Here is a 26,797-nt window from a genome sequence, read left to right as displayed (position 1 = left end):
GATAACAAAGTCATCTAGAAAAACTTGGAGTATCCTTTGGTAAAGGAATATTTAAAGACCTTCTCGTGAACGTTTTAAATTGATAAGAGAAAAGATATATGTAATAATGTTTAAAAATTCAATTGGACTTTATCTCGGTGAAGTGCAACGGTCAGGATCTTATTCATTCGAAATTGAAATCAATAGAGGAGGTATAACGTCGAGATAAATATTAATAAGTGCAAGAAACTTGTTACCATTTAAAAACTTTATCTTTGAGTTCGCTTAGAGAAATAGCACGAAGATAGCAGAGAGAGAAAGAAAGAGATAGAAAAAGAGAATTAGAAACGGCTAGACGTCGAGCGTCGGGAGGTCAATCCTGTAATGAACGTATGGCAAATCCCTAAGCTAAAGGAATAGTATTCGAGAGATTACGAATCGCTGAAGCGTTAAAGATATCTACGAAGATCCTTCGGATGAAAGTACAGTTACATAGGCGAGGCTCGTACGAGCCGTGTGCTGCCTTTATTCAGGCCACAGCCAATAAAAGGGGAAAACTATCCTAGGTATAGCTGCGAAATGGTGAAAATATTTAACATCGGTTTTCTCTCTCTCTCTCACTCCCTTTACGAAAACGTATACTATTGAAAATACTTCTTTTATCCGTCGAACAAATTTTACGAGCTAATTCATCCAAAGATATTCTGAATTGAAATTCAATATAATATAGGAAGTACGAGTTTAAGAACGTTTACTGGGATTATTTATTTTAATTAAATGAAAAATGAAGAAAAGATATAAATATAAGGATATTTATCTTGTAAGATCGTTAAGATAAAATGAAAATAAAAATGACTAACTTACGTTTTTTCCTTTTCTTAATAGCATGATCTGAAATATGTATAAAAGAAAAAAAAAAAAAAGATTCGAGACTTTGAGAATCAAAACGTAACGAAGAGTAACGAGGAATCTCATCAAAGCTACAAAAGGGTCCCTCGAAATTCTCGTCACGTACTAAAGTGACGTGAACTGAGCAGAGGACGACACGACTTTGACCACTTTGTTCGTAACGAGACATACGATCGAGCGTTATTATGCAAGCATAATCTCAACTTCGGTTGTACTTTAAGGTCAGCTGGAGATCGTTGATGTGTCGCGTCATGTTCCCCGTTGACATAATGTCAAAACTATGATTACGATTTTTACGACGATTATTCGTTCTAATAAAAAAAATTCTTCTTATATGTTATAAATTTAAAATTAAATATTACTAAATTTTTATCTGCCAAAATCTATTCGTTTTAATATCAAATTGAACCAAGAATTAAAACTGATCGATATATAATAATCGTCCGAACATAAGAAATCGAAGTCCCTTTTCGAAGATCTTTTGGAATATCTTCGAACCGTAGAATCTGTCCTTCGTGTCTCACCCTTCCATACATCGAAGAACTTTTTTGACCTTTTCTCGAGTCCTTCGTTTTACACTGCAACCTTCCTTACCCCTTTCGTCTATCCTTTGTTTCGAACCCCAAGTTATATCTCAAAGTCTTTTCTTTTGGACTCTTTTTCTCTCTCTCTCTCTCTCTCTCTCTCTCTCTCTCGCTCTTTTCCTTTTCTTTCTTTTCTCAACCTCACAGGTTCGAATAAATTACGCCACCGTGTGGACCTCGAACCACCGCGGACCCCCGAAATATTTCATTTCGTGGTCGTTATCGTTGCACGATTTTGAAACAACTCATGAGCTGCTTCGAGGAAATAAATTACCCTAACTAAACTTTTTATATTATAAATGGTATAAAACCGGCTAGAGTTAAAAATAAAGTCAAATATATATATTATTCTAAAAAAAAAACAATCGTAACAATCATTTTAAAAATATTATTAAGAAGATTGTATATATAAAGTATATTTAAATATTTGATTAGAAACTACATTATATGAAGTACGATAAGAAATGACAGAAACGAACGATAAGAATGTCCTAAAATAATAAAATAAAATGGAAAAGAAAGTTAGCGGGACAGAACTAACAAATAATACTCGGCATTAGCACACACGTCTCATCAGACTCCTCCAACATCCGGTAAGGTACATTTCGAGGAGTCGAAGGGGTCCTTTAGAAAAAGCGAAACATACGGCGGCGTCGTGGAGCGGTGTTCTCAGGAAAGTCCAATATTGTCGCGACTTATCTTAGACACGCCTGTATTCTCGAGGATATTCTCCCATTTCAGAAAACACGAGAAAGAGAGAGACAGAGACAGAGAGAGAGAGAGAGAGAGAGAGAAATAGAGATAAAGAGAAAGAACAGATGTACGAAAAGAGAATGTAAACAAAGAAACGAGAAAACGAGCACGTGTTATAAACGTGCCATTTCTGAGCTTACAGCTAGAAAAAAAGAAAAATTAAAAGAAAAGAAAAAAAAAGTCAAGATACAAAGTACACCACCCACGCGGTGACCTAATTAATAATTATTATACCGTCTGAGGAAATGTTGACTTTCAACTTAACGAGTAATAAACAAGTCCTCTTTGACGTTTAGTTAAAACAGGCGGTACTTTCTCCGCTTATCCTCCAACTTTAAAGGTTAAAGACAAACTCCCTTCTCGGAAAACGAAGAAACCGATTTATATACCAATACGTCGAAACTCGTTTGATATTGAATTTACATGTATAATGATTGCACCGAATATAACTTGAATGTATTTACTTCGATCGGGAATGTTAAATTAAACCTCTTACGTCAATTTTATTCTCACATCAGGAGAGAAACGCGATTACTAATTATATGACTTATATTGTTTTTATTTTCTTCCCTTTTTTTGTTGTATTATTCTATTCGTATTAATCAAGATATAGTATCTGCTGGATATAGACCGTTAAGAAAGAAATTCTGGGAAATAAACGTAATAAAAGTCATTTGCGCTTACATTCAATACGATAAAAAGAGGAGGTAAAAAAAAAGAAAAAGAGGGCAGGTGGGTATGAAGGGGGAGGGAGAGTTAAATAAGAAAGGATAACGCCTAGTCATTATAATCATACGTACGGTGTTACACGAGCAAAGACATTCCGATGTTGATTAACGCCCGAGGAATCTCTTTTAAAAGATACATTCATAGTTATAATTATATATATTCTCTACGAGCAGCAAATGCAAAGGCATAATACACACGCTCATTGTATTACTTTGGCTAGCAACTACGATGCCACGCTACGATGATATCTCTTGTCGCCGCGTGTGAATGAAGTAATATATCGGAGGAGTGTCCGCGCTCGTTTTTAAACAAGTTTCCGTGGCCTCAATGAAACACCATCAACGTGACTCCGCAATAACAGCCAACTTTATTTCGCAGAATCATACTTTTCATCGATTCCTTCATCTTTTTCTTTATCTCGTTATCGTTGACCATACAATGATTTTATCTATCTCAAACTCGGTAATTAACTACGATCAAACGAGTATTATCATATTTATAACAATCTTTCTCACTATTTGTTTTTCTTTCTCAATTCTTAATATATTAGATTATATGAAATAATTATAAATTAAATAAACATACATAAAAATAATAGACTTCTTTTTCTCAGACGTAATATATTTAAATATTGATCGTAATCTATTTCAATAAATAATGAGACGGCTGAAGTAACGAATGTAATAGAAAGAGACGAGAAAAGTGTGCTTGATCAATTGAATGAGAATAAAAAGGATAACGAGTAATCATAGGTGTTTTTTTTACGATGTAACACACAGGGTGAGAGACGATGATCGAGAAGATGTGGGACAGAGAGGAAGGTATCGTGACTTTGTTGCCTGTGACTGGGAGACTCGAGCAGATAATTATTATCGCGTTAAAGAAAAAGATAAAAAGAGAGAAAGAAAAAGAAATACAGAGAAAGAGTATAGAAGGGAATGGAAGGAAAAGGATAAGAGAGCAAGAGAAGAGAAAGGTGTTGGATGCGAAGAGACGTCGAAGCGAAGTAAAGGCGGTTCAAGGATTACCATGTGTGTATATATATGTAAATGTGTTTACGTGTGGCTAAAACTCTTAAACGTATATGTGAGTAAAGAAAGAGAGAGAGAGAGAGAGAGAGAGACTCGGCCGGTTAAACGTACGCGCCATCGAATCGCCCTTTCTCCATCTAACTCTCCCTTCTCTCTACCCCACCCTCTCCTCTCTTTTCTCTTCCTCTCGCCTTGTTGACCCCAAATACCAACGCACGATTAAGTACTCGATCGACGATTCTTTCGTGACTGGCGAACGCCGCGAAGAGAAGCCCGATATGAACATTCACAGAGAGAAAGAGAAAGAGAGAGAGAAAGAGAAACCAACGAATGAAGATACTATCCTTCCGTACTGCCGGAAGACCCTGCGAAAAGAGATCCTACAGCTTTGATCGGCTTCCGCTGATTAAACCGTCTTTGAACTGAGCCTCCATGCTCTCTCGAAAAATTCCTTTTTTGGGGTTATCTCCTCTCGTGATTCAATGCCTTCCTTTTCCTTGATAACGTCTTTTAAACGTTCGATTCAATTTGTATTCGAAGGACACGTTTGATCACGTTGATTGTCATGAAAAACGATTCTCTCTTCGAATAAGAGTATTTTATATCTGTAGATAATCACGAAAAATGCTAATTCTTTATTTTTCTTATTTTTTTCTTTTTTTTTTTTTCAAAGTTAGTATTTTGTTAGTGCTGACATGAGACAGAACAGTCAGCTGCGACGAGTAGTAGTCGCGATTAAGATACTCGTTTACATAATTAAGACGAAACTTAAGAAGAGTTGGTAAAAATGGAAGAAAGAAAAGAACAAAAATGAGAGTTCGATCGAAAGGTGAATCTCACGCGTTACCATCTGCTTTCCTTAATCGGGAGCTATCACGAGCAACGTCCATATGTATACCCGTGGACCAAGAAGGGCATCATGCTATGGAAAAAGGTAAACCGCAGCTGGATTTTTGAATTACCAAGAGAGGAAGAGAGAGAAAGAGACATACGCGTTACACGATCGCGACTTTTCCATGAGACTTGATGAAGAACCTGGGCCTTCGAGATACCGTTGCAAACGTATGACCGTTCTCCACGTATTACGTAGAAATATATGTTACGAGCGTAAGAACGGTCCGTTCTTTACGTGCGAGCAAGCGAGGAATCGTTTTCCGGCTCGCGTTCGGCCACTGTTTCTCGTACACAACATACCAAGTCGTTCGAATATGTAGAAATCTACATATACATACATAAATGCGCATTTATTTATATATCTCTATGTAGTGTATGTATATACATTACATCGGATACATTTATACGTTATACATTTATACGTATATATAGGTATTTATATGTGTATACGTAGGGCATGTATACATGTACACATATGTATGCATACCGATGCATTCACACCCGTTACAAGTAATGCGTCTACCCCGAGCCCTGCACAGAATCCTCTCAAATTTCACACTATTGCATTTCCCATGAGATTCCGACCGATTGAAGAAAACAAAACAATGCACGTGAAATTTTTATTACCTTACAATCGGGCCGATAAAATCAATGATCTGGAAGTGGGTCGCAATTGATTTAACTTCAACATATTGTAAATATAACATAGCTTTGATATTATTTTAGCATAGACTTCGATCAAATTTTCAATAGCATTCATTATTTATATTTTTTACTATAGAAATTGCAAAGATGACATTAGAAAAAATATTAAATTAAATATTAATTAATAACGATGACTTGGTAAACAGGAAGTATATACTATTCACAAGTAATTCTGCTTTAACACGCAACTGGTACAGTATGGTTCGAAAATTGAGAAAGCATCCGAATAACATATGCTGCTCATAAAAAGCTCTTTTAATGGAATTAGAAGATTTTTATATGACGATAAAAATACGAATTATATTACATTGGATAATTTTTTATTATTATTTTAAAATGAAATATTATAAAACAAAAAAAGTTACACTCTCATTAATGTTAGTTTACTTTTGTAAATATGTCGCGAATTTTGTAAATTATAAGAGATCTTTAAAAAAAAAATTTTGTTTCTTCTATATTTTAAAAAGAAATTTCAAACTTTATATTCCTTTATAGCATTACCCCAATAATAATATAAGAAGGCCAGTTAAAAAATTCGTAGTCTTTTTTTACCATATAAATGACACATTTTTTCAATTATCCTAGTACATTGGTCTCATATAATACGATTTCTCAACATAATACGGTAAATTTTTTCGTGTAACATAAGAGAATTACCCATATAACATTGTCAAGTTTTGTAAAAGTATAGAAATACCTAGGTCACGTTGAAAAAAAAAATCTATAGTAAATACTTCGTTCGTATTGATCGTTGAGAAAAACGTATACCTGAGAGATCGAACGAGTCACGGTGAAAACTTGGAGGACTGGCACCTTCCCGTATCTCGCACCTGCCGTCGTCGTTGCCAGGACCCTAAGGTATTCTCTTTCTTTCTTTCTTGCGATGCTACTGGACTCGGTTTTTCTTTGGCATCGACGCATGCATGCACGCACGCACGAACGAACGAATGCACGCATGCACGCACGCACGCACGAACGGACGCACGACATCTCGGCATCGTTCCGTCACCAGTCGAAGCCACAATAATTTCCGAGAGTGGGCCCATACATGGAGATAACAAGGGCAAGACTAAGTTTTCAAGTGACGAGGATAAAAAGCTACGTTAAAAGGCTCGCCATTTCGAATCGAAAAAAATCTCATAAAAATTTTCTTTCTTTATTATCCGAGAAGTGTTCAATCGTAGACACATTTTCCTCTCTATCTTTCTCTCTCTTTCTCATTACTTCATCGCTTTGTTTGTAATAGTCAACGGTGTCACAATCAAAGATCGATTATTCGAACAACGACCCAAACGTCGTAGTCACTAATAGCAAATAATTATATCTTTCCTAGCAAATAAAATTACTCATGGAATATTTGGTTTTATTTCTTTTTTTTTTTTATAAAAAATAAAGGTGTTATTATCTTTGAGCAGTGATTAAAAATGTTCTTGAATATTTTCATACTAACGAGAAATTATACGTCGTTAATTTCCAAATAAGTATTTCAGATTCGTCGTATCTCGAAAAACAAGATTCTACTATATTATCCGGTCTGAAAACAGACGGCCCAGTCGTATTCCGTCACGCTCGAGAACTTATCGAAGACACACCTGGCAATCGATAGAACCGTACAAAGCTTCTCCTTTGAGTAGAAGCGAATAAATGGGGAGAACGAAAGAGGGGTAGTATCGTACCCGTACAAACGTGTTTTCGTTTTGCTTCGAACATTTCTATCTGGTACACTAAAAATCTATTTTATGATACTCTTATAAAGAAAAATATTTCATTCAATCTTTAATCGTTTCTTAGATCGTTAAATCTCTAATGACGAAATTATAATCATTTAATTAATATTACGAGAGGCAAATATATTTCGATATATTATATAATAATAGTAAGAAGAAAGTCAAGGAAAGGAACGTTTGCTGTGAGCAGCGCATAGGGGCAATCGGTGGTAGAGGACAATGAGTCATTTAATATCTGCCGGCTAATTGGGATGACCGGCTACCGAGCGCGGTCCGCACGAATACTCGACCAATCAACGCGTGGCGTGGAACAAACACTCTCGACACACTGATACCATCGTGATCCCCTTTTGCTCTCTTTCCATCTTCTCATCACTCCCACTCCATTCGCGAGTGGTTCTCAACTGATTGCGAGTAAATTATCTATGGGTTTTCTGATCTAACAGATTTAACATCAATCTTACACGATTTAGCCTTATACAAATAAACGAGCCTTGTTTATAATCCATATAAAACAACATAGATAAACAAAAGAAAAAAAATATATGAATAAAAATCATGACAAGAATCGAAGGGAAAAATTGGTTACATGTTCTCTTGTATTCTATGGATTCGAATAGGGAAGAAGCGTATCTCGCCAGTAAGAAATGGTACTTTACACTGCCTATTTGAAAGGAAACAAGCACGTGAGCCCGCACACAGAAATATAACGCTGCATCGTGTCGGCTAGCGGATGTGGACATATCGGGTTGCCGATGGTTCACGTAGTATAACGCATACAGGGAAAGAACACGCTCGTGTATTCGAGTTAAATCGAAAGTTACACAAAGGCGGCGACACGCGACATCCTTCGCCTTTCGCAGAGTTCCTTGTTCCTTCCGAGAACTTCAAACCTCTGGTAAACAATAGTTCAGGGATAAACGTAACAAGAAAGACAAAAAAAGGAACCCGCAGGATTTTGTTGAAATAAATGATGAATAGACATCATTTTAAATCTCTGAGATACCTAATGATGTTCGTGATTATAATTAGGGATATAAGAAAACGAAAAAAAAAACGGATTTTCTTTCAAAATTTAATATAAAATTTTTAATTTTTTTTTTTTTGTACTATTGATACTTTGAGAAACCATTTTTCTCATAGCCACATATACGGAAGAAACAAAAAATGAAGACGGCCATTTTCAATCAGCGACCAATCTGTTTAGCCCTTTGAATTTAACTCGACTCTTACTAAATCGTATAAATAAATACGTCTTTCGTGTAAACGAGGAAACTCTAATTGACAAACACGATTTGCTGGACGCTCAGTGGTCGCTGACCCCTTAGTCGTCGACCTATAGAAATCGCTCGAGAAACTTTAACCGACCAATGAGAAGACAGGCGATCCTTAGAAAAGTGGTTTGCGCTGTGACGCTAATTTTTACTACGTTTGGACGGATGTTAACTCGTAAAAGGAAGTCTCGTGTTTTGCTGAAATTTTTTCTTCTCCCCTATTTTTTTTCTCTCTCTTTTCTTAACATTTTAACTCGAATGTTGTTTACTTTCAACGTCAACTGCTAAAAAAGAAATATACACGCAAAAGTTAACAATTGATCAAACAAAAATCCTTTCCGCGAATTCTCTAAAAAGTCCTAACGAATGAAAAAATGGATCAACAGCAATCTTACAACTGTATCAATTAAGTTAAGAAAGTAGTATTAGTACTATTTAACGTATGTCAAAAGCTAAATCCATCCTACAAAACAATGAAGAATGAAAATATGTTATTAACCGAAGTATAAAGAGAAATCAACGCGGTTGCTCGGTCGATTAGTCAATGTCACCTCTGTGATTAGAAGGATCGACTGAGTTAAATCGCACGTAAGCGATGATCTTGCAATTTAGTTCAATGCAGGCAAGAGTGCTTGGGCAAAGAATTGCGTGCAGAGTTTATGCGTTTCGTTGCGGCGATGTGAGCACATCTCGATCGCAACGATTACACGTGTAACTCCTGTATGTTACTACTTTGATATTACCGAATAGAAAGAAGACACGAGTATACAGATAGAGAGAGGTGAGAGATTCCGTCGTAGACGCTTGCTCGTTCGTCGAGGCTTGACCGTGATGCACGACTGGTGACGATGATGATGATCGACCGCTGTCACGAGGCTCCTTTACGAAGAAGCAAAATTAACGTTCAAGTTCGGATCTAAAAGAAATTTATATCCAACGCGTTCACAGTTGCGTAACGATCGCGTGTACATCGATCATAGAAATTCATTGATGATACCTCAATGATCAACGATGTTTTGACGCATACTTATTGACGAGTTCATTGCACATACATATCATTTAAATATAAATACGATAGCACAATGGTAAACGTAAATACATTCATCTTATATCATATTGCATCGTATATTTATAGAATCAATATTTAATTCTATAGAGTTTGTCTGTAAAAATCATGCCTAGTAGTAATCCGATGTTACTAGATTCTCGGGAAGGGCAATTTCTGATATACTGCTAATATTATTCTTAGTCAGTATCTTCATTTCGTTGTCGTCAATGATGAAAGTTTAGCAAAACTACCATTTCCGTAAAAAATAAAAATCTTTCTTAACTTTTTTGTTGCACTACTGCATTTCGTAGAAGAAAAAAGCATTAAGTATCGAAAATATAATTTCTATCTTCAAAAAGGAAATTACTAAAATTGAAAACTGAAAAACGTATTAAGTATTCCTTGTGAGTCTTTCCTAAATACCTTAAAAATCTTAACACGTAAATGAAAGAAATCAGTTACGTTTAACGATTATCTTATCGAAGGTAAGGCGGAAGAGAAGAGATCTCGATTAGAACGACACAGGCGAATCTCTAGGCGATAAATGTTGATCTAAAATCCTGGGAATTCCGCGAGGACTCGTGCCGTCTCGTTGAAGGGCGTGGGAGACAATCGACCAGCAGCTGGTCGATGTTGGTTCAAGGACCATTGCACAATGGGACTGTATGTACGGGCAGCACAGCTAGGATACACGAGAAAGTCACGTTTTCTAAGAGGTTCTGGGCTAGAGGAACTACTAAAGAGAGAAAGAGAGAGGAGAAGGCCTTAGAGAATCACGTTTTCCCGGAAATCAAATCGTGACTTTGTACTTCTTATCGGTACTCTTACTAAAATGAATATGGAAGACGCGCACGGCCCTAGACCGTTGTCTTTATTAAGTCTCGCAAGTTCTCGATTATTTTCTTATCCTATCCGAAACACAATTAGAATTGTTAACGTTGCAATAAAAGTAAGAATCTATTTACCCATACCACAAATATCAAATATACGATTAGCCCCTATCAGGTTTAATCGTTATAAAAACTATCATAGCAATCACTGTTAAAGACTCTGTTACTAGTTTGATATATTTTTCTTGCAATATAAAATAAAAGAGGCCAACGTGTAACGGATTTCCTATCAACCGGATGATCTTTAAAAAATAAAAAATAAAAATAAAATAAAAAACCAGTGAAAAGATAAAGATCAAAACGCGTTGTTTCTCGAATCATTAAAGAAAAGGCGTTGGTTCGTTTCTCCTAACTGGCGCCTCCTACAGGTTCGATCGTTCTCGCAACGGAGGCGGCCAATTAAAGGGAAGCCGACCGATACAAAGCATGAAAGAACGCGAGACGACTTGAAGACGAGACACGAGGCGCGAGGCATGCGTTATCGTACGTTCTGATCGGTCGCGACGAGTTTTCTGGATACTGTTGTTCTGCTGAGGTAGCACAACTGGATGTCTTCTCTCCCGGAGGCTGCACCACGAAAGTAAATACGATCGAATCTTGCTTGTGAAGAGAAGCCGAAGTGTACACGACGATTGTGTTCGATGGGATTCGCTCGGTACGGCGTTTCTCACTTAGAAATTGCGAAACTAACTCGTACGACTTTACCAACCCAACCCAATGGGGATCCTTCCTCGTTATACTCCTCTATCTTAACTGTAGACATTCCGTGCACCTTGGGAAGCGACTGACGTAACTTCCGGAAAATATCTTACCATATAGACTCTCTTGTATATACACGCGAAACGCGGAAATTATTCGCATGGAATAATACTAGTTTTGTTATATAGACTCTCGAGTATGCTGCTCTTTCGGTTGCGTCTTCGTTCAAAGTTATGTCATCGAAAGCATGCACTTAGGTTCCTTTCAGTATTATGCTATGTTTCGTAACATACACGTCATTTAGAGGAAATATTTTGATAAAGACGACACTCGTTATCTATCATAAGCTAAGTACTGAACAATTTGGATAAAATTTATTATTAAGAGTAATATTGTTAAAAATAATTCTAATAGGATTTAGACTGGACGATAATTGTTAACAAATAGGCGCTAAGTAATCCTTTGTTACGGTTAAATCGAAGCGGAACAACGTGCGATAAGAGATGAGCTCGTTTAATGGCATGTTAGCGACGTAAACGTTACTTTCGATTGTTCCATCGCGCAAGCATGTAATACGAACTAACAAGCCGTATCTAGGAATGGCAGAGCACAGGGAGTTCGCCACACTCGGACTCTTCCTTTCAAATGTGAGCAAGCGTGCTATGTTGACCGCGTGAAGAATTAATCGAGTTACCTTACCGCGAAAGACTCACTCGTTAACGTCAAATTATCGTTTATACAAAAAAAAAATTAATACTTATAATAACTCTTGTCTCACATTAACGTTTTTATTTGTTTTTATTTTATTATGTAACTCTTCGTGTAACTTTGATATTTTATTATAAAGAAAGATTATGTATACATATAATTGAAATAATAATCAAACAACATGCTTCCTGGAAAAATTGTAAGATCATATACGATGCCTTTACTCCTATTTAGTTTTATTTAATCTAATAAATAATAATTAATTAATATTGTTCTCGGAAGGGTTGATTTGAAAAGTAAAGGAGTAAGATTTTCCCAAGAAATATTGTAAAAACTAAAACGACGTTTATCCTTATTTGGTTTTATTTAATTAGTTTCGTGTAATTATTAGGTTTTGTCTTAACGTCATCTATAACCCAACATCCTTCCTAGAAAATTGATTAGGAAACTAACGGAGCAAAATTATTCCTAGGAAGTCCTTTGAAACTATACAACGAAATGCAACGATTAAAAGAAATGAAAAATAACACCAATTCAGGGTAATTAAACGATGAAACGCGAGATTATGTTACTTCTTACGGAGAAATATCAAAAATAAAAGTTTCTATCAATTACAGCGAACGTCGTAGTTACGTTCAAACAATATTTTACAACGTCGCCAAGGAGTACTTCAAAATCAATTTCTTTAGTAGATATAATAACTATAATAGCGACGTATTAGCGTCGTGAGCACGCGCACGCACAAGCAAAACGACAAGTAACGTGCCATCCGCTTGCTGGAAAGATTAATGCGATCCAATTTAACGATGAGTCTGTAAATTGATACAGCAGCTCGCTTATAGAGCACAGCGTATTAATCATTCTAATTTATACTAAAAATGATCAAATTTCTGTAGAAAATTTGGTATAAAGTACTTTTATCTTTTATTTATATTTTTCAAAAAAAAAAGAATATCAATTCGAACTGTTTGACGAAAATATTGAAATTCCGTGAGTTTCTTCCCAAGTTTCCCATGATCGTTCACCGTGGAGGAGTTATTAGACTTTCAGCGATTAGCCTCGTGTAAAGCATTCGCTTTACCACCGGGCTCATTGCCATTTATCAGGCAAAAGAGTGACTCTATACACGGTCCTTACGCCACGAGAAAGAAAGATATATATAAATATATAAGAGAGAGAAAGAGAAAAAGAGAGGGAAGAAGTCGAATGATTAATAGATACAATCGCATTGAACCGATACAGAACAGGGCGCGCACATCGTCGAGGTCGCTTCTCTTGGGAAACGAAAAAGACGAGGAAGATGAAGACAAACCGGTAGTCATGCCTTCGAACATAAGGATCCTTGCTTCGTGTTCTCTTACCATGCATAAACTAATCACATTTGGGATGCGTTAAACCGTTTTCACGTGGTGAGAGAAAAATGACCAAAAAAAAAATGATTTTCTTGCTGTTACTCTTAGGGAAGATCATGAATCTTGAATTTTTTGAGTTCTTTTTTTAATTTTCATCGCTTTCTTCCCACAAGAGTATAACAGAAAGACTCGTTGTTCCAACGTAAATAACGTGTCATTTTCAATTATACACCCGCGTCTCTCTATTTACGCAAATTATTCGTTCAATTTTTATTAAGCAAAAGGAAACGGTATAAATAGAATTTACGTATGAAAAGGAATTCTTACTAATCGTAAAGAAAAAAATTGATGTAAGTTATATAAATATTTATTTCATATATTTTTAGGAAAAAAAAAGATATTAAAAAAAACTTCAGGAAAACGAAAATAAATTGTATTCCTTATCGTAGTCGGTACTGCAATCCAATAACAATCAACTGTTTCTTTTTTAATGTTTAAATGAGACCGTTTATAAAAAAGTAGCACATAAATCAAGAGAAAAAGGTTTGTAAATGTTTTATATATAACTAGAAATAACAAGTATTGTCGTTAAACTTTATTTTTAATTCTACAACATAAATCGAAAAATTCAGGAAGAAAAATATAAAAAAAAAAAAAATGCACATTCTCGTATAGTGAAACAGACGAATAAAACGAAAGAAATACATGAAAGAGAGAAATATCGAAGGGATGCTTATTCGAAACCAAACGAAACATGCAACGGAATTCGTTTGGAAGAAGGCACGTGGAAAGGGGAAGGATAGAAATCGGTGATCGTAACGTTCGGACTTTCGATCGATGTCCAAAGAGAGATCCACGGGAGCAACCTGAAAAGAAGCTCTTATTCGCTCGTTCCTCTTGCAAAGAGAGAATCTGCATATCGTCTCGGACTGTATAAGGGTCCGTCGTGCCCTTGACTGACGGCACAATCCTCGATTCTTCCTCGATATCGAGAGGAGCTCTCCGATCTTTCGACAGGCAGAACGTAACTGACGAAGATAGAAAGAGAAGAAGAAGAAGAAGAAGAGGATAGAGAAAAAAAAACAGAAGATAGAAGAAGAAGAAGAAGAAGAAGAAGAAGAAAAAGAAAAAGAATAAAAATAAGAAGAAGATGAAGATGAAGAAAAAGAAGAGAAGAAAAACGGAGAACGTCTTTGGATGTTGGACATACGGTCAGCTCGAAGGTCCTTGATTATACGCTTTTGCTACATAGAAGAACGAATAGAAGAACGAATGAAAGAGAGAGAAAGAGAGGATAAGACGAATGCAAATGTCCGAGCTTCGTAGATCGAGAATACGCGACAAACTCGCCCGGAAGATATCTCGGCTCTTTTAGTTAGCAGATGCCGCGAGATACCAAGAAGATCCTTCTCTTTTCTTCTCCTTCAGTTTCTCTTTTGCTTCTCCAAAGTTACTTTCCTAGAGTAAAAAGAATGAACCGACGTTACGATCGGTTCACGACCGTTTCAAAGAAATAAAAATAGAAAAAGAGAGAGAGAGAGAGAGAGGAAGGGAGAGAAAAAACATGTTGTATAAGTATGTACTTTACCATCATCCATAGGAACTATCGATTGATTAGAAAGAAAGGGATAGAAAGAAAGACGCTGATATTTTTCGCGTGCACGCGTGCCGGCATTGCAGCCATGCAGGATCGATGAAAGGAAACGGGGAACCGGTTGCGAGCCTACCGTGCGCCGGATTCTAAGCCGATTTTTTTTCGATTTCGGCCTTTGCTTATGGTCATAAAGCCGGTTCACTTCATTTATGTCTACTTACCTTCTACCACCGTTTCTTTCAAATTTTCCTTACTTCGAATCAAACTTATTGTTAGTGAATAATTTGTACGATTTATAGTAAATAAAATATCTTTAATTTTCAATGTAGGATATTTTTCTAATTGTATAAATACGATTATTTATATTTATTATTAAATAATATTTTGTATATTTTCTCTAATGAAAAAGAAATAAATTATATTATTTAATTTCTATTATTTCCTTATTACAAATATAACTATAACGAAATAGTAAATACAACATAAGATATAAATCTATAGATATATGTATCTAAATCTCATAAAATGGGAAGAGTGGTAGTAATGTTTCAATAATGATGTAAGATAAAAATGTGGAATGTGTTAACGAAAAACGATAATAGTTACAAACTTCTAAAAAGATATATATCATTAATGACCCCAAACCGAATTCCACATTGATGTACCAAAATTCTTAACTCGCGTTGTCGTTTCTAAACAGTGCTTGAGTGCGAGACCTCAACGTGTGAAAGGACATTAAGTCCGGGCGGATCGGTTTCTAAGGAGAGATAGAAGAGAAAGCCTGAGAACGTAAGAGTGGAGAACGTCCGGAGAACCAACTGCATCCAGAGTATCCTGATGCAAAGTAACAGAAACTCGAGAAACGGACCTCGATCGACTCCGCGGAATGTTCAAGATTACGATCGAGTTCTAACTTACGAACATAGATTGAATTTAAATATATTACGAATATTATATTAAAGTCTTGTAAGAAATAATCTAATGTAAGCAAATAATTTACAAGAACAAAGAAAAAAAAAAAAAGAAAAAATATAACGTTAATTATAAATTAAATTCAAATATAATATACGAGAGTGGGTAGAAAAAATGTGACAATAATCAATGTTATTTTATTTTTTTTTTTTTTTTTTATAAAATTAAGTAATATTTGTATTTCACGAAATTTTTGACATTGTTGTCATTTGCCCTGCGATAAAAATAATAGAAAATACATGTAATTGAAACTATTTCATTTGATTCGATTCCCATTGATTTTATAGAATAATGACAATACATATGCCGATGACGCATAAATAAATGCATTCGTCTAATCTCTAATCGTTCTTTCACTTTCTTCCTTCGAGTCATTGAAAAGAGAATGCGAGCGTTGTTATACACGCGTACTTGTTTACCTCGTTCATGCATGTACACATAACTATAGATATACGAATGTATACATATATACATTGTATAATATTATATACATTGCTATACTATAAAGTAGTCATGGTCATTAGGGTAAGGCGTGGGAATATAATTTATACTTTGCTTCGTTATATCGTGCATCTTAATCTTCGTGAATCTAATAAGATAAACGATGAATTGTTTAATTATAGTCACGCCTTGTTCTCAAATTAGAATTTCTTTTTTGCATGTGATCAATGTCTTTCAATGAACGTGATTGAATAAATATGAGTCTGAATCAGAGAGTTACAGTTATACAGTTACACAGTTATTCCCCAGATCGAGAAAAAACAAGACGATAAAATGGATAAAAGAAAAAGAGAAAGATAAGGGTAAATAACGTGAATTTACGTTAGATAAATTGAAAATGCCAGAAAAGTAGAGGCATGCATGAATGTTTAGGTTGGTATCGAAGGGAAAAGGAAGGTTCGGTGATGAGGGCGCGTAGGGCAGACGGCTTCCTGGAAAGCGAGCTCGGACACCTGTCCCTCAGTGGTTATCAACGTATAATTGAAGGAAGAAAGAAGAAAGAAAATAAGAAAATAAATGAGAACCACTGCACTGGTAACACCACCACGTGCATCTTCGCATCCGAGTTTATCTTCGAAACGTCATTCGCATTGCATCTCGAAGATTTTTGCGCGAGTAGGTATAACCGATTTGGCGGGTAAATTTAAAGTTCTTTCTAGAGCCATTTTGAATTACATTTATCAAAAGGATTCTTATATATCTTCCGAGAAATTACGATTCATAGATTCTATTCAGTTCGGAAAAAAGAATTTTAGGATGTAAGAGGGATGTGTGTCGAGAGTTCCTTGAGGCTGGTCGATATTTTCGTGAAAGGTAGTAGGTAATCGAAGGCAAACGCAGCAATGTCCGACGTTGCTACGGAATACTAATGTCTGATCGGGGAGAGAAAGAACGAGAGAAAGAGAGAGAGAGAAAGAGAGAGAAAGAAAGAGAGAGTGAGAATACTGTATAGACCTTTCTCTGTCTCTTCTTATTTACTCTTTCTCTCTCTCTCTCTCTCTCTCTCTCTCTCTCCCTCCCTCTCTCTCTCTCTCTCTCTCTCTTTCACTTCTTCTTTCTCGAGAAAGAAAAAAAAAGATCGCACCACAGGACGATGCGGCTGCGTCATCGAAGCCGACCTGTTGCTTAGCCACCACTGTGCGCTACTCCTTACACGCCGCTTTTTCGAAACACTGCGCACACTCGCGAGCATTTCATATTTTTCGCGCTTTCATTCTTCGACGAGTGATATCACAACATAATACAAAACAATGACAGATCACTTACCGGACACGTTTGGTAGACAAAAAAGAAGGAGCAACAACACCGTTGGAAACCACACGCTCCTGCTCAATTTGTAATCCAATTTACGTCGTGGCAGTAGCAGCAGCAACATGGTTCCGTAAATTTTATCCACATACGTCGATTAGACACACACTCATCGGGCCTCCGGCGTGCACACACTGACCGAGAGAAGAGAGAGAAATACCGATGGAAAAGGAAAATAAAATAAACAAAAAAAAAAGAGAGAAAGAGAGAGAGAAAAGAAAAATAAAAATAGAAATTCAAAGAAAGAGAAAAAAATGGAAGAAATATATAAAGAAGGAAAGATAGACAGGGATAAAAGATAAAGGATAAAGCACACTTCTCTTCACTCGATTATAAGAAACGCGTACCACCTTTCGATCCAATGCATCGTTCGCTTCCTCCCTTTTTTCTATTACTTTTCTGTAACGTCCAAAAACAATCAAGCTGCAACAGCAAGTAGCACGTTTTCGCGCACGACAATACGAGAAAAAAGCATGCGTCGATCGTACACGAACACGACCGCGTCCGAAACACTTCTGGTATCCCCTATTGTTCCCTTAACGCGCTGAAAGTAGTCCCCCGGATGCGCGCGCACCTGCCTCCAGTAGTATATCCTTACGCCGTGCCGCAATGGCCGGCACCATGGGCCAATTACCGTTGAAGTATGGTGGAACAAGCGTACACCACGCTCTTCAAGCTCTTCTAAATTTTATCCTATTCTCGTTTTTTTTAGGGGTATTTCGCCACGCTTCCTATTTATCCTGTCGTCAGTTTCTTAGTATTTTAATTTTTATACGGAGATACATTTTGAGAATGTTGAAAAAATGAAAAATTATTATTATTTGACTAAAACAAACATTAAATATATATATATATATATACTACTCATTGTTTTGTTGTTGAAATTATTTTTACTTAAAATTATTCGAATTTCGCGCCGAAATGAAAGTACGAATTACTCGTAAATCTTTAATGAGTTACAAAGCTCGTTATAAATGACGCGATAGATGCTTTAATTATGTATTTCCTTCTATCCTTTCGTTCTTATTGAAATATTGCGTTAATCTCATGTGAACGAGCAGAGAAACATCGTTGATCTAATTGTCTTACTAACAAGTGCGTTAATTAGCGCACGAGGAGAAAAAGATTCTTTAATGACCGTCGCCTTGCACGGCGATTGCTTTCCGATTACTTTCTATTTCGTTACGTAAAGTCGCGAGAAAGATACATACTACTTCGTATTGGAACGAGGAAAAAGCATTTTGTTATCCTTTTTCTGTGTGAACCATCTGCCAAAGAAATTTTGTAACTTTCAAGCTCGGTCAAAATAAAAAATGATTTTACATAATCTTGAATTAATTTTACTTTTAATATGTAAAACAGTTTTGTGAAATATCTGTTTTATTTATTTCGAAACAAAATCAAAATAGAAAAATATAAATCTATAACTATCATCTGCAAACCAATTTACTAAATATAACATTTTTAACTTTTAAAATTAATCAAGATTAGATTTGATTAAATACATTCTCGGATTCATTTTATACGAATTGAAAATCGATCATATTTACTTGTAACATGTAAAACGATATTACAATATTTTTATTAATAGTCTCAAAAAACAGAGTGACAACGAAATACAGGTGACAAATGATCGAAGAAATTTTTTGTATCTTTTCTTTCGGAAATAACTATTGGTGTTGGTATCGAGGCGAAGGTGCTAGAAAATTTCAACCGGTAGCGTGCTCGAGAGCAAGAGTCGCAAGAGCGCTCGCAGGATCATTAATTAACCTTCCATCCCTTGATTGCGTGTAAAGCGAAATTCATCGCCAGCGTTAACTGCCTCACAGCATGGCCGGTACCTTAACGAATACAAATGCGAAATTATAATTTCGCAGTCCTCTTCATGAGTTTCTACAGAGATACCACAAGCCTTTACGAATTGCCTCGCCCTTTGTAAGTGGAAACACGTGGTATAGCAATCGTTAGTTCTTATTCTTATCGAAAGCATCGGCTTCGTCATCATAAAATCGCGAATTTACATTTGTAATGTCGCTCAATGCATTATTAGATATATCAACCCTACTAACGGTACACGAAAATCCGTTTCATTTTATAATATCTCATATATGATGCTGCATAAATAATCCACGTGAATGTGGGGAAGAAAGTCACAAAAGTAATTTGAACAATCCGTTTCACTTTGGAATATGTATGAATATAAATAATTTAACACCTCTTCTCTTGCCGCGAGTATGACTTTGCTACAAAAACGTAATTATCCTATTTTAATAACTATTTTACCTCTTAATCTACTTTTACTTGAAATATATTTTAATAGAATTTAATAATCTTTACAGCGTTTGTTTGATCAGAGAATCATTGTATTACATTGCGTTGTTAGGACGACGTATTCTGTTTAATCGATAGACAGGAGCACGTGCGTTTCATTATACTAGCCATAAGAATGTCTGATTCTACATCGGTATCTATTGTGGAAAATAAACTTCTGGATTTGAATAAGAAGATCGTGGAAATTAAAAAGAAGATTCACTTATCAGGTATTCATAATATTAGATTTATATCGATTGATGTGAGATGAAATTTAACTATCGAAGAAAGAACATTTACTTATTCTCTTTCCATTAAGTGTTACAAAAAAGAAATAAGGAAGCAGATCGTCGATCGGATGGCGGCACAGTATTTGAAGACACAGGATGCCAGCAATCGTCCGACGATTAACTCACTTGGAGAGTTCGAAAGAGTGACAAGTGACAGGAAGAAGTTCTTTCCTCAAACACTTGTCTCGTGTATCGACAACAATACATTCGAAAATACATACAAATTTTTATTTCCGGGCCAGTTTCGATGAAATAATTGTCTTTTGCAGATCATATTCGTTGATTTATATTTCCATTCCAATAATTCAAATATTTTCGACAAAGAAATATTATTTTATGAAATAAAAAAACTTGAATCAAAAATATTTATACAATAATATCGCAAGAAAATAAAATTAACAAAAAAAAACCATTTTTCTATCTGAACTTTCAACAACAAAGATTGAATTATCGTGTCACTCATAACTCTAGAATATGGTTATTTATTTTTTTGTTACCTTCTTACTCTTTATACCTTTTTCGAGTAGTTTCCATCGAGTAGCTATGCTCGCCTAGCAAAACGAAGACAACCTGTCATTAGCGAATACCCTCCAGCTAAGAGCTCATCTCTTTTGCAGAAAATGGCAACGACAATTTAATCGTTTTTCGGCGGATTCATGAAGAGAAGAGAATATCTTCTCTTTCTGTCTCTATCATTCTTCAATGTAGTTTCTTTGCTTCCTCGTAGTTCGCTATGTCGCAAGCGCGCTCTATTATCACGAAATACCCTTTTCAACGATCTTAACATTCCTTCATCGAAATCCAGGAAATCGTTTCCAACGATGCGAATGTAAGCTCGATAATGTGCAAGAGAATATTCCTTTATATGTTACAACGATCAACGCAAGAAAGTTAAATTTTCATTTTATAATTGATTACCTTTCATAATTTACTTTTTTATTGATTTTTTTTTTTTCAATATCATTTATCATTATGTTCCGAAGGAATATTAATTATTACTCGATCAGTTGAATTATTCAAAATTCATTCATGTTTTTACAGAGGGACAGAGGAAAGCTAATTTCGAAGAAACCGAAACAAAAAAGCATGAAAATGCTGAAAAAATTAACTCCCTTAAGAAAGATATAAAAGAATTATATGTTGAATATGCTAAAGCCAAAAATGTAAGAATTTTGATCTCAAACAACTTTGATAAATATTAACAAACAACATTAATATTAATTTTAATATGTTCCAGAACAACAATGTAGCTGAACGAACGGCTCAAATCAGTCGTGAAACTTCGGCTATTGTAAGAAAATGTGGATTAGACGAAGCAATAAAAAATATCAATGAGGAGAACATACGATTGATAAAGACTAAAGATTTGTTAAGGTATCAATCTGATAAGGTAAGAAATCAATAATTATCATAAATCGACATAATTGAATAACGTTTTCTTAAAAACACGTCTGTTTCATCAGCAAAAGCAAAAATTGAAAATATTATTACAAGAACATGAAGAATTATTAAGAGGAAAGAAACGAAAAATATTCAAACGAAAATTAGAGGAACCTTTGAGAAAGGTATAAACTCGTTTACTATATCAAATTAATCATCAATTTCACTAAATTTGTCAATTTTCATAGAAAACAGAAAGTCTAGAGGTTCAATTAGAGCGAATGAGAATGATGCATGTAAAAGCAAACATAGTTCGAAGAAAATACAAATCTATATATTGCAAATTAAAACAGAGATCAGTTTCCTATGCATCCTCATTGAAAGAATTAGAAGACGACATAAGAGAACATGAAAATGAAATGAAACGTTTACGAGTAAGTTTAGCTATGTTAAAATGAAAATTAAACGATATGTTGGATTATCTAACATCACATGTCGTGTTTAGATAGTAAAGGAAGAAGCTATTGAATTGAGAGACAATATACAGGAAAAATTCGTAAAAAAAGAAATCGAAGTAATAAATAGTGGTAACGAACGAGAAAATATAATTCAAGATTATAGGTTCGTATAAAAACATATCACATAAAACATATTAGGTATGTAAAAAAGTATGTGAATTTCTCATATAAAAATTCCTATACTTAATATTCTACTTTATTCTAATTTAAAGGAAACGTGTCATGGAAAGAAAAATAGAATTAGAAAGATTAGAAAGAATGATCTTCTCTGTTCGTCCACGAGAGGATTACGATTCTGTACAAGCTAAGATTTATGGACGGGATGCAAAGAACGAAATAACGGAGAAAGAATTGACAAGATTGGAGGAAGCATTTGCCAAGCTGCACAACGTTACTGGTGTCTCCATGTCGGAGGACATTTTAAACCGGTTTCTAGGACAACGGACGACCAAGGAGAATCTTCAAAAAATGAGGACCAACATGGAGAAAGAAAAAATGGATCTCGAGAGAAAAAGACAGGAATTGTTGAACGAAATCGAAACTCGAAAATTTACCGAGACGAAAAATGCCGAAGAGTGAGTCTTACGATATTATTAATAAAAATCAATTTAAAATATTTATTAAAAAAAAAAAAAAAAAAAAAAATAAGAAACAAGAAAAATCAATTGATTACAGAAATGCTGAAGAAACAGAGAAATTGGATAAAAAAATGGAAGAAGAACATACTCGTCGGAATAAAGCGAAAACTGAATGCGAACAAATTGGAGAACTATTAAAGCAAATAGCTAAAGCATTAGGAAAATTGTACGATAAATTGCAAGTAAGTAAATAGATTAAAAAATATAACACTAATTAAAAAAGACATTTCAACATTTCGATTATCGTTAAGTACCACTACCCGTTTTCTTGATCATAACTTAGATGCCGTAGGCGTAGCATGCAACCGATAAGTTATTATCTTACAGTAACCGCTCATAAATATGGATCGATTGATTGTATTCAAGACAACTAAACGCAATGCGGAATTACATCGATACGCGCGTATACTATAAGGCGTGTAGGATTAATCTATATTAAAAAAAAAAAAAAAAAAAAACTAGAAAGAATGTTAAAAATAGATTAGACTTTATAATTCAGAAGTTTAAAGTTCAATATCTCGAAGAACAAAGGTTTTTCAGTACCACTGTCTTTAGAGAGATCTTTTTATCAAAATAATTTAACATTCCTAAAAAGGAGACATCTATAAATCCTTAATGTTTCGATGTATCCCTTTAGAATTTATTCCTACGGAATGTCGTCCTTTTTATCTTCAAATCAGAGAAAATCTTTCGAATATAACGATGGGATAGATCAACGACTAATCGTATGCGTATCCCACACGAAGAACATTTAACGTATTCGAAGCACGATTGTAAAACCCTACGAAGAATTAACACATTGTGAAAGGAATTCCGAAAATCGAATTGGCCCTTCGGTATATACCTATCGAAGCTTCGTTCGATGGAAATAACGTGTAAATGACTAATTAAATTAGTGAAACCGTCTTTAATGACCTCCACGACCATAAATGGGCTTCTCTTTGTACGTTAGAATCAAACATTTATTTTTTGAGTTTAACATCCTCAAGTCAACTGATATATCGAGAACCGATGGATTTTCTTTCGAACTGTTTCCTGCACTGTAATTCTCACCTCGTCGCGATGCATTAACACCTTCGTACTTGATCGAAAACAAACACTTTGGAAGGAATACGCGTGAAAAATCGAATATTGATTTTATCGATGGTGTAAGTTACATAGCCTAAAGTTCGACTTGTTAATTAAACTTCCAATTCGTTTACTTTGTTCGTCTAATCAACGTTAGGATAGTTGTATTATTTAACATCTAGCCTATAAAAATAATATTATATACAGTGAGTGTGTATATAGAAAGTATTCGTACATCAATCAATTTGAAATAAAATGTTATGAAATTGTAATTTATTAACTAATTTTGTATACACAATGAATTTATACATATTCTTGAGAGTATATATAAAATCATAATAAATTTTCATAAAATGTACATTTCTTATATATGTAGAAATTTAATTTTTTGTTTGAAATTATAAAAATAAGTGAAAATAATCGTAATATTCGGTTTGCCTTATTTATGCATTTTTCAATAAGTAATATTGAAATAGGGTTTCTTCCTATCTAAATAAATTATGTACGTGTGTATGTGAGTATACACATATATTTTAATTTTTCAATTTTTTTATAGAACACAATGGATTTAAATATTATTATCAAAGAAGAATCAACTGTACCATCTGAACCATCAAAGCTATTAATGTTGTTAAACGAAATTGCTCCAAAACTGATCGATGTTTTTAATAAACAAGACATGTACTCCGAAATAGTGGATGATGGATTAACGGACAAGGTTAGAAACTTTCTAAAAACATGAGAGATTTGACATTAGTTATTATCTAAAGCATATCGTTGAATTTTACTGATATTTTACAGCTTGAAACAATGTCTATCACAACTTCGTTAGAAGGTAAAGCCATACGCGTTGAAAATGCTCCCCTCTTTTCAAAATTTCCAACATGGACATCTTCAGCGATACCACCTTCAGAAGATGAAGAAGAAGTACCAACAAGAAATATCTTAAAAAGACAAGCGCAACTATTAGTCGACACAAAAAGTCGAAGAAAGGGATTAGGTTTCAAAAGATAAAATTTACTTAGCATATAATTATAAAATTATTATTATTATAAAATAAACTTTTCTTCATTATAATAGTATTTAAATGACTCTTACAAATAATTTACTCTTACATCAAATCATCCCTATCACACGTTGATAAAGAACGATATCAGGTTCTTTGCAAACAAAAATAGTAAATATAATAATATTCGATTCAAAGTAAAAAATTTGAAAAACGGAAACGGAAAAGAAAAATTATTGTAATATTTAACAAACATTAATTAAATTTTCAAATCTAATAATACGCGAATCTATAGTTTATACGTAATGTAACTATATAAATTTATCTATACAGTTTTGACTGTAACTACAATAACTGTACACCTGCGAATCTAGAATTTTACATGCAAAAGAAACAAAATGGTCTATCATTTTCAATTATAATAACTAATACAAATTATTAACGCACGAGCAAAACAATAATACAATAAAATATAAAAAATAACTATTAGAACCATTCTCAAAAGATTCAAACATTCCGTTAAACCTTTGAAAATAACTCAGCAGCCCATAGTTGCCCTTTTGAGCCACGGTTAAGTGGGGGCTTCTTCGGTATTTAGCCTCTTCTTTACTTTATGCCCTGACCACTGCATTCGGACATTCCTTAGATGCAAGCATGAAAAGAGTCTTTGATTAAAAACATAACAAAAAAAATTTAGGCTAGTAGCAACGCCCTCTCTTATCGAACCTCAAAACTTATTGAACAGCTTAGTATGTCTTTTTGCTGAAAGGAAAATTATTGACTAAGCAAAGTATCAATTTTATTCTAATACCATGCTATTGTAATATGCCAGATTATGATTCTATAATTTAGAAATAACATTCTAGCACAATTACTCTTAATTGTTTATAATACTGATATCAATGAAATATAATTTATATTATAATATATGAATTATATAATATAATCTATGAAATATTTTCATTTATTTTCTTCCATACATTTTTTTTTTTAATATTTCCGTTTTTCTTTATTACTCTATTTATATCACAATTATTAAAAAATTAATTTACATTTCCCGTTAGCTATCCTTGCTCGTGGACCATCTTAGAGTTCATTGACCGTGTACATATACAAGAGTACATTTAATCTAATGTCCGAGCAGATAATAATTCTAATCGATGACCTAATAACCTTTCTAACTTTTAATTTCGAGTAATAAAATCGAATTAAAATAAATAATGGAATAAATGTAATGCATTTTCTTACAAATATTTTTATATCATTTATTCGTTATATTGAATTGTATCAAATATTTCTAATTGTAAGACAAAACCTCGATTGTGCAAAATGCTACGTATCAAAAGCCTTGCGGATTTTATTCGACTCTATTTCATTCGAAATAAAATCAAAATAGAAATGAATTTTTTAAATGATTGCTAATCCCTTTGAATCATTATACGTAATAAATATTACAGAATTGTCACAAAATATAATAATAAAAAAAAAAGCACGAAAAAAAAATATATATATATATATACTCCTCAGTAAAAGCGTATACAGTACCTTTCCTGGATCTTACCTGCTTAAATCTAAAGATTTCACATTCATTCAGAAAAGTATTCTACCTGCCTCCCTCTATCTATATTTAAAAAGAACAAGTATACATACCAATGTATTCATTCTACAATTCTGTTATATATACCAATAGACTGCAAATTCTTAAACTAGGAATGATTCATAGACACGGAGCATCTCCAACAGCCCAGTTCAACTTCTTCTTTTCTAAACTTACATACAAAACAAATAATGAGATTAGTGAATAGGATATTATTTTCCTTGTAATGATTATATATAATATTTTATATATAATACTATATATATTCCATTACAAATAATATTTAGTTAATTAATATTTAACATAAAATATTAAAAAATTCTTATAATGGTG

General features: G+C 34.1%; 3 protein-coding genes across 4 annotated transcripts in view; 2 read left to right on the top strand and 1 right to left on the bottom strand.

Annotated features, from left to right (window-relative positions):
* The window catches only part of N (neurogenic locus Notch protein), a 174,156-nt gene extending 155,994 nt beyond the window's left edge, over positions 1 to 18,162 (bottom strand). For both annotated transcript variants that reach the window (XM_089178337.1, XM_089178338.1), the window contains exon 1: positions 17,616 to 18,162. In XM_089178337.1, the coding sequence (XP_089034463.1) occupies positions 17,616 to 17,724 (109 nt within the window). In that variant the 5' untranslated portion in view covers positions 17,725 to 18,162. The remainder of the gene's footprint in view (positions 1 to 17,615) is intronic.
* Positions 18,163 to 20,029: 1,867 nt separating this feature from the next.
* Positions 20,030 to 22,369, top strand: CCDC151 (Coiled-coil domain containing protein 151). Its single transcript, XM_089178179.1, has 6 exons — positions 20,030 to 20,197; positions 21,299 to 21,420; positions 21,495 to 21,647; positions 21,721 to 21,822; positions 21,886 to 22,071; positions 22,143 to 22,369. Exons 1-6 carry the CDS (start codon positions 20,104 to 20,106, stop codon positions 22,266 to 22,268), a joined length of 783 nt encoding a protein of 260 aa, XP_089034305.1. The 5' UTR covers positions 20,030 to 20,103; the 3' UTR covers positions 22,269 to 22,369.
* A 12-nt stretch (positions 22,370 to 22,381) lies between these two features.
* LOC149030654 (uncharacterized) lies at positions 22,382 to 24,876 on the top strand. Its single transcript, XM_089178178.1, has 4 exons — positions 22,382 to 22,730; positions 22,831 to 22,975; positions 24,418 to 24,579; positions 24,663 to 24,876. The coding sequence occupies exons 1-4, from the start codon at positions 22,414 to 22,416 to the stop codon at positions 24,873 to 24,875; spliced, it is 837 nt and encodes a 278-aa protein (XP_089034304.1). The 5' UTR covers positions 22,382 to 22,413; the 3' UTR covers position 24,876.
* Positions 24,877 to 26,797: the final 1,921 nt, after the last annotated feature.

The sequence above is a fragment of the Polistes dominula genome, unplaced genomic scaffold (genome assembly GCF_049000335.1).
Source record: "Polistes dominula isolate Pdom_NZ unplaced genomic scaffold, Pdom_raw_medaka contig_77, whole genome shotgun sequence".
Classification (NCBI taxonomy): Eukaryota; Metazoa; Arthropoda; class Insecta; order Hymenoptera; family Vespidae; genus Polistes; species Polistes dominula.
Note: the sequence above shows the minus strand (reverse complement) of the source record. Positions and strands in the feature narration are given on the sequence as shown.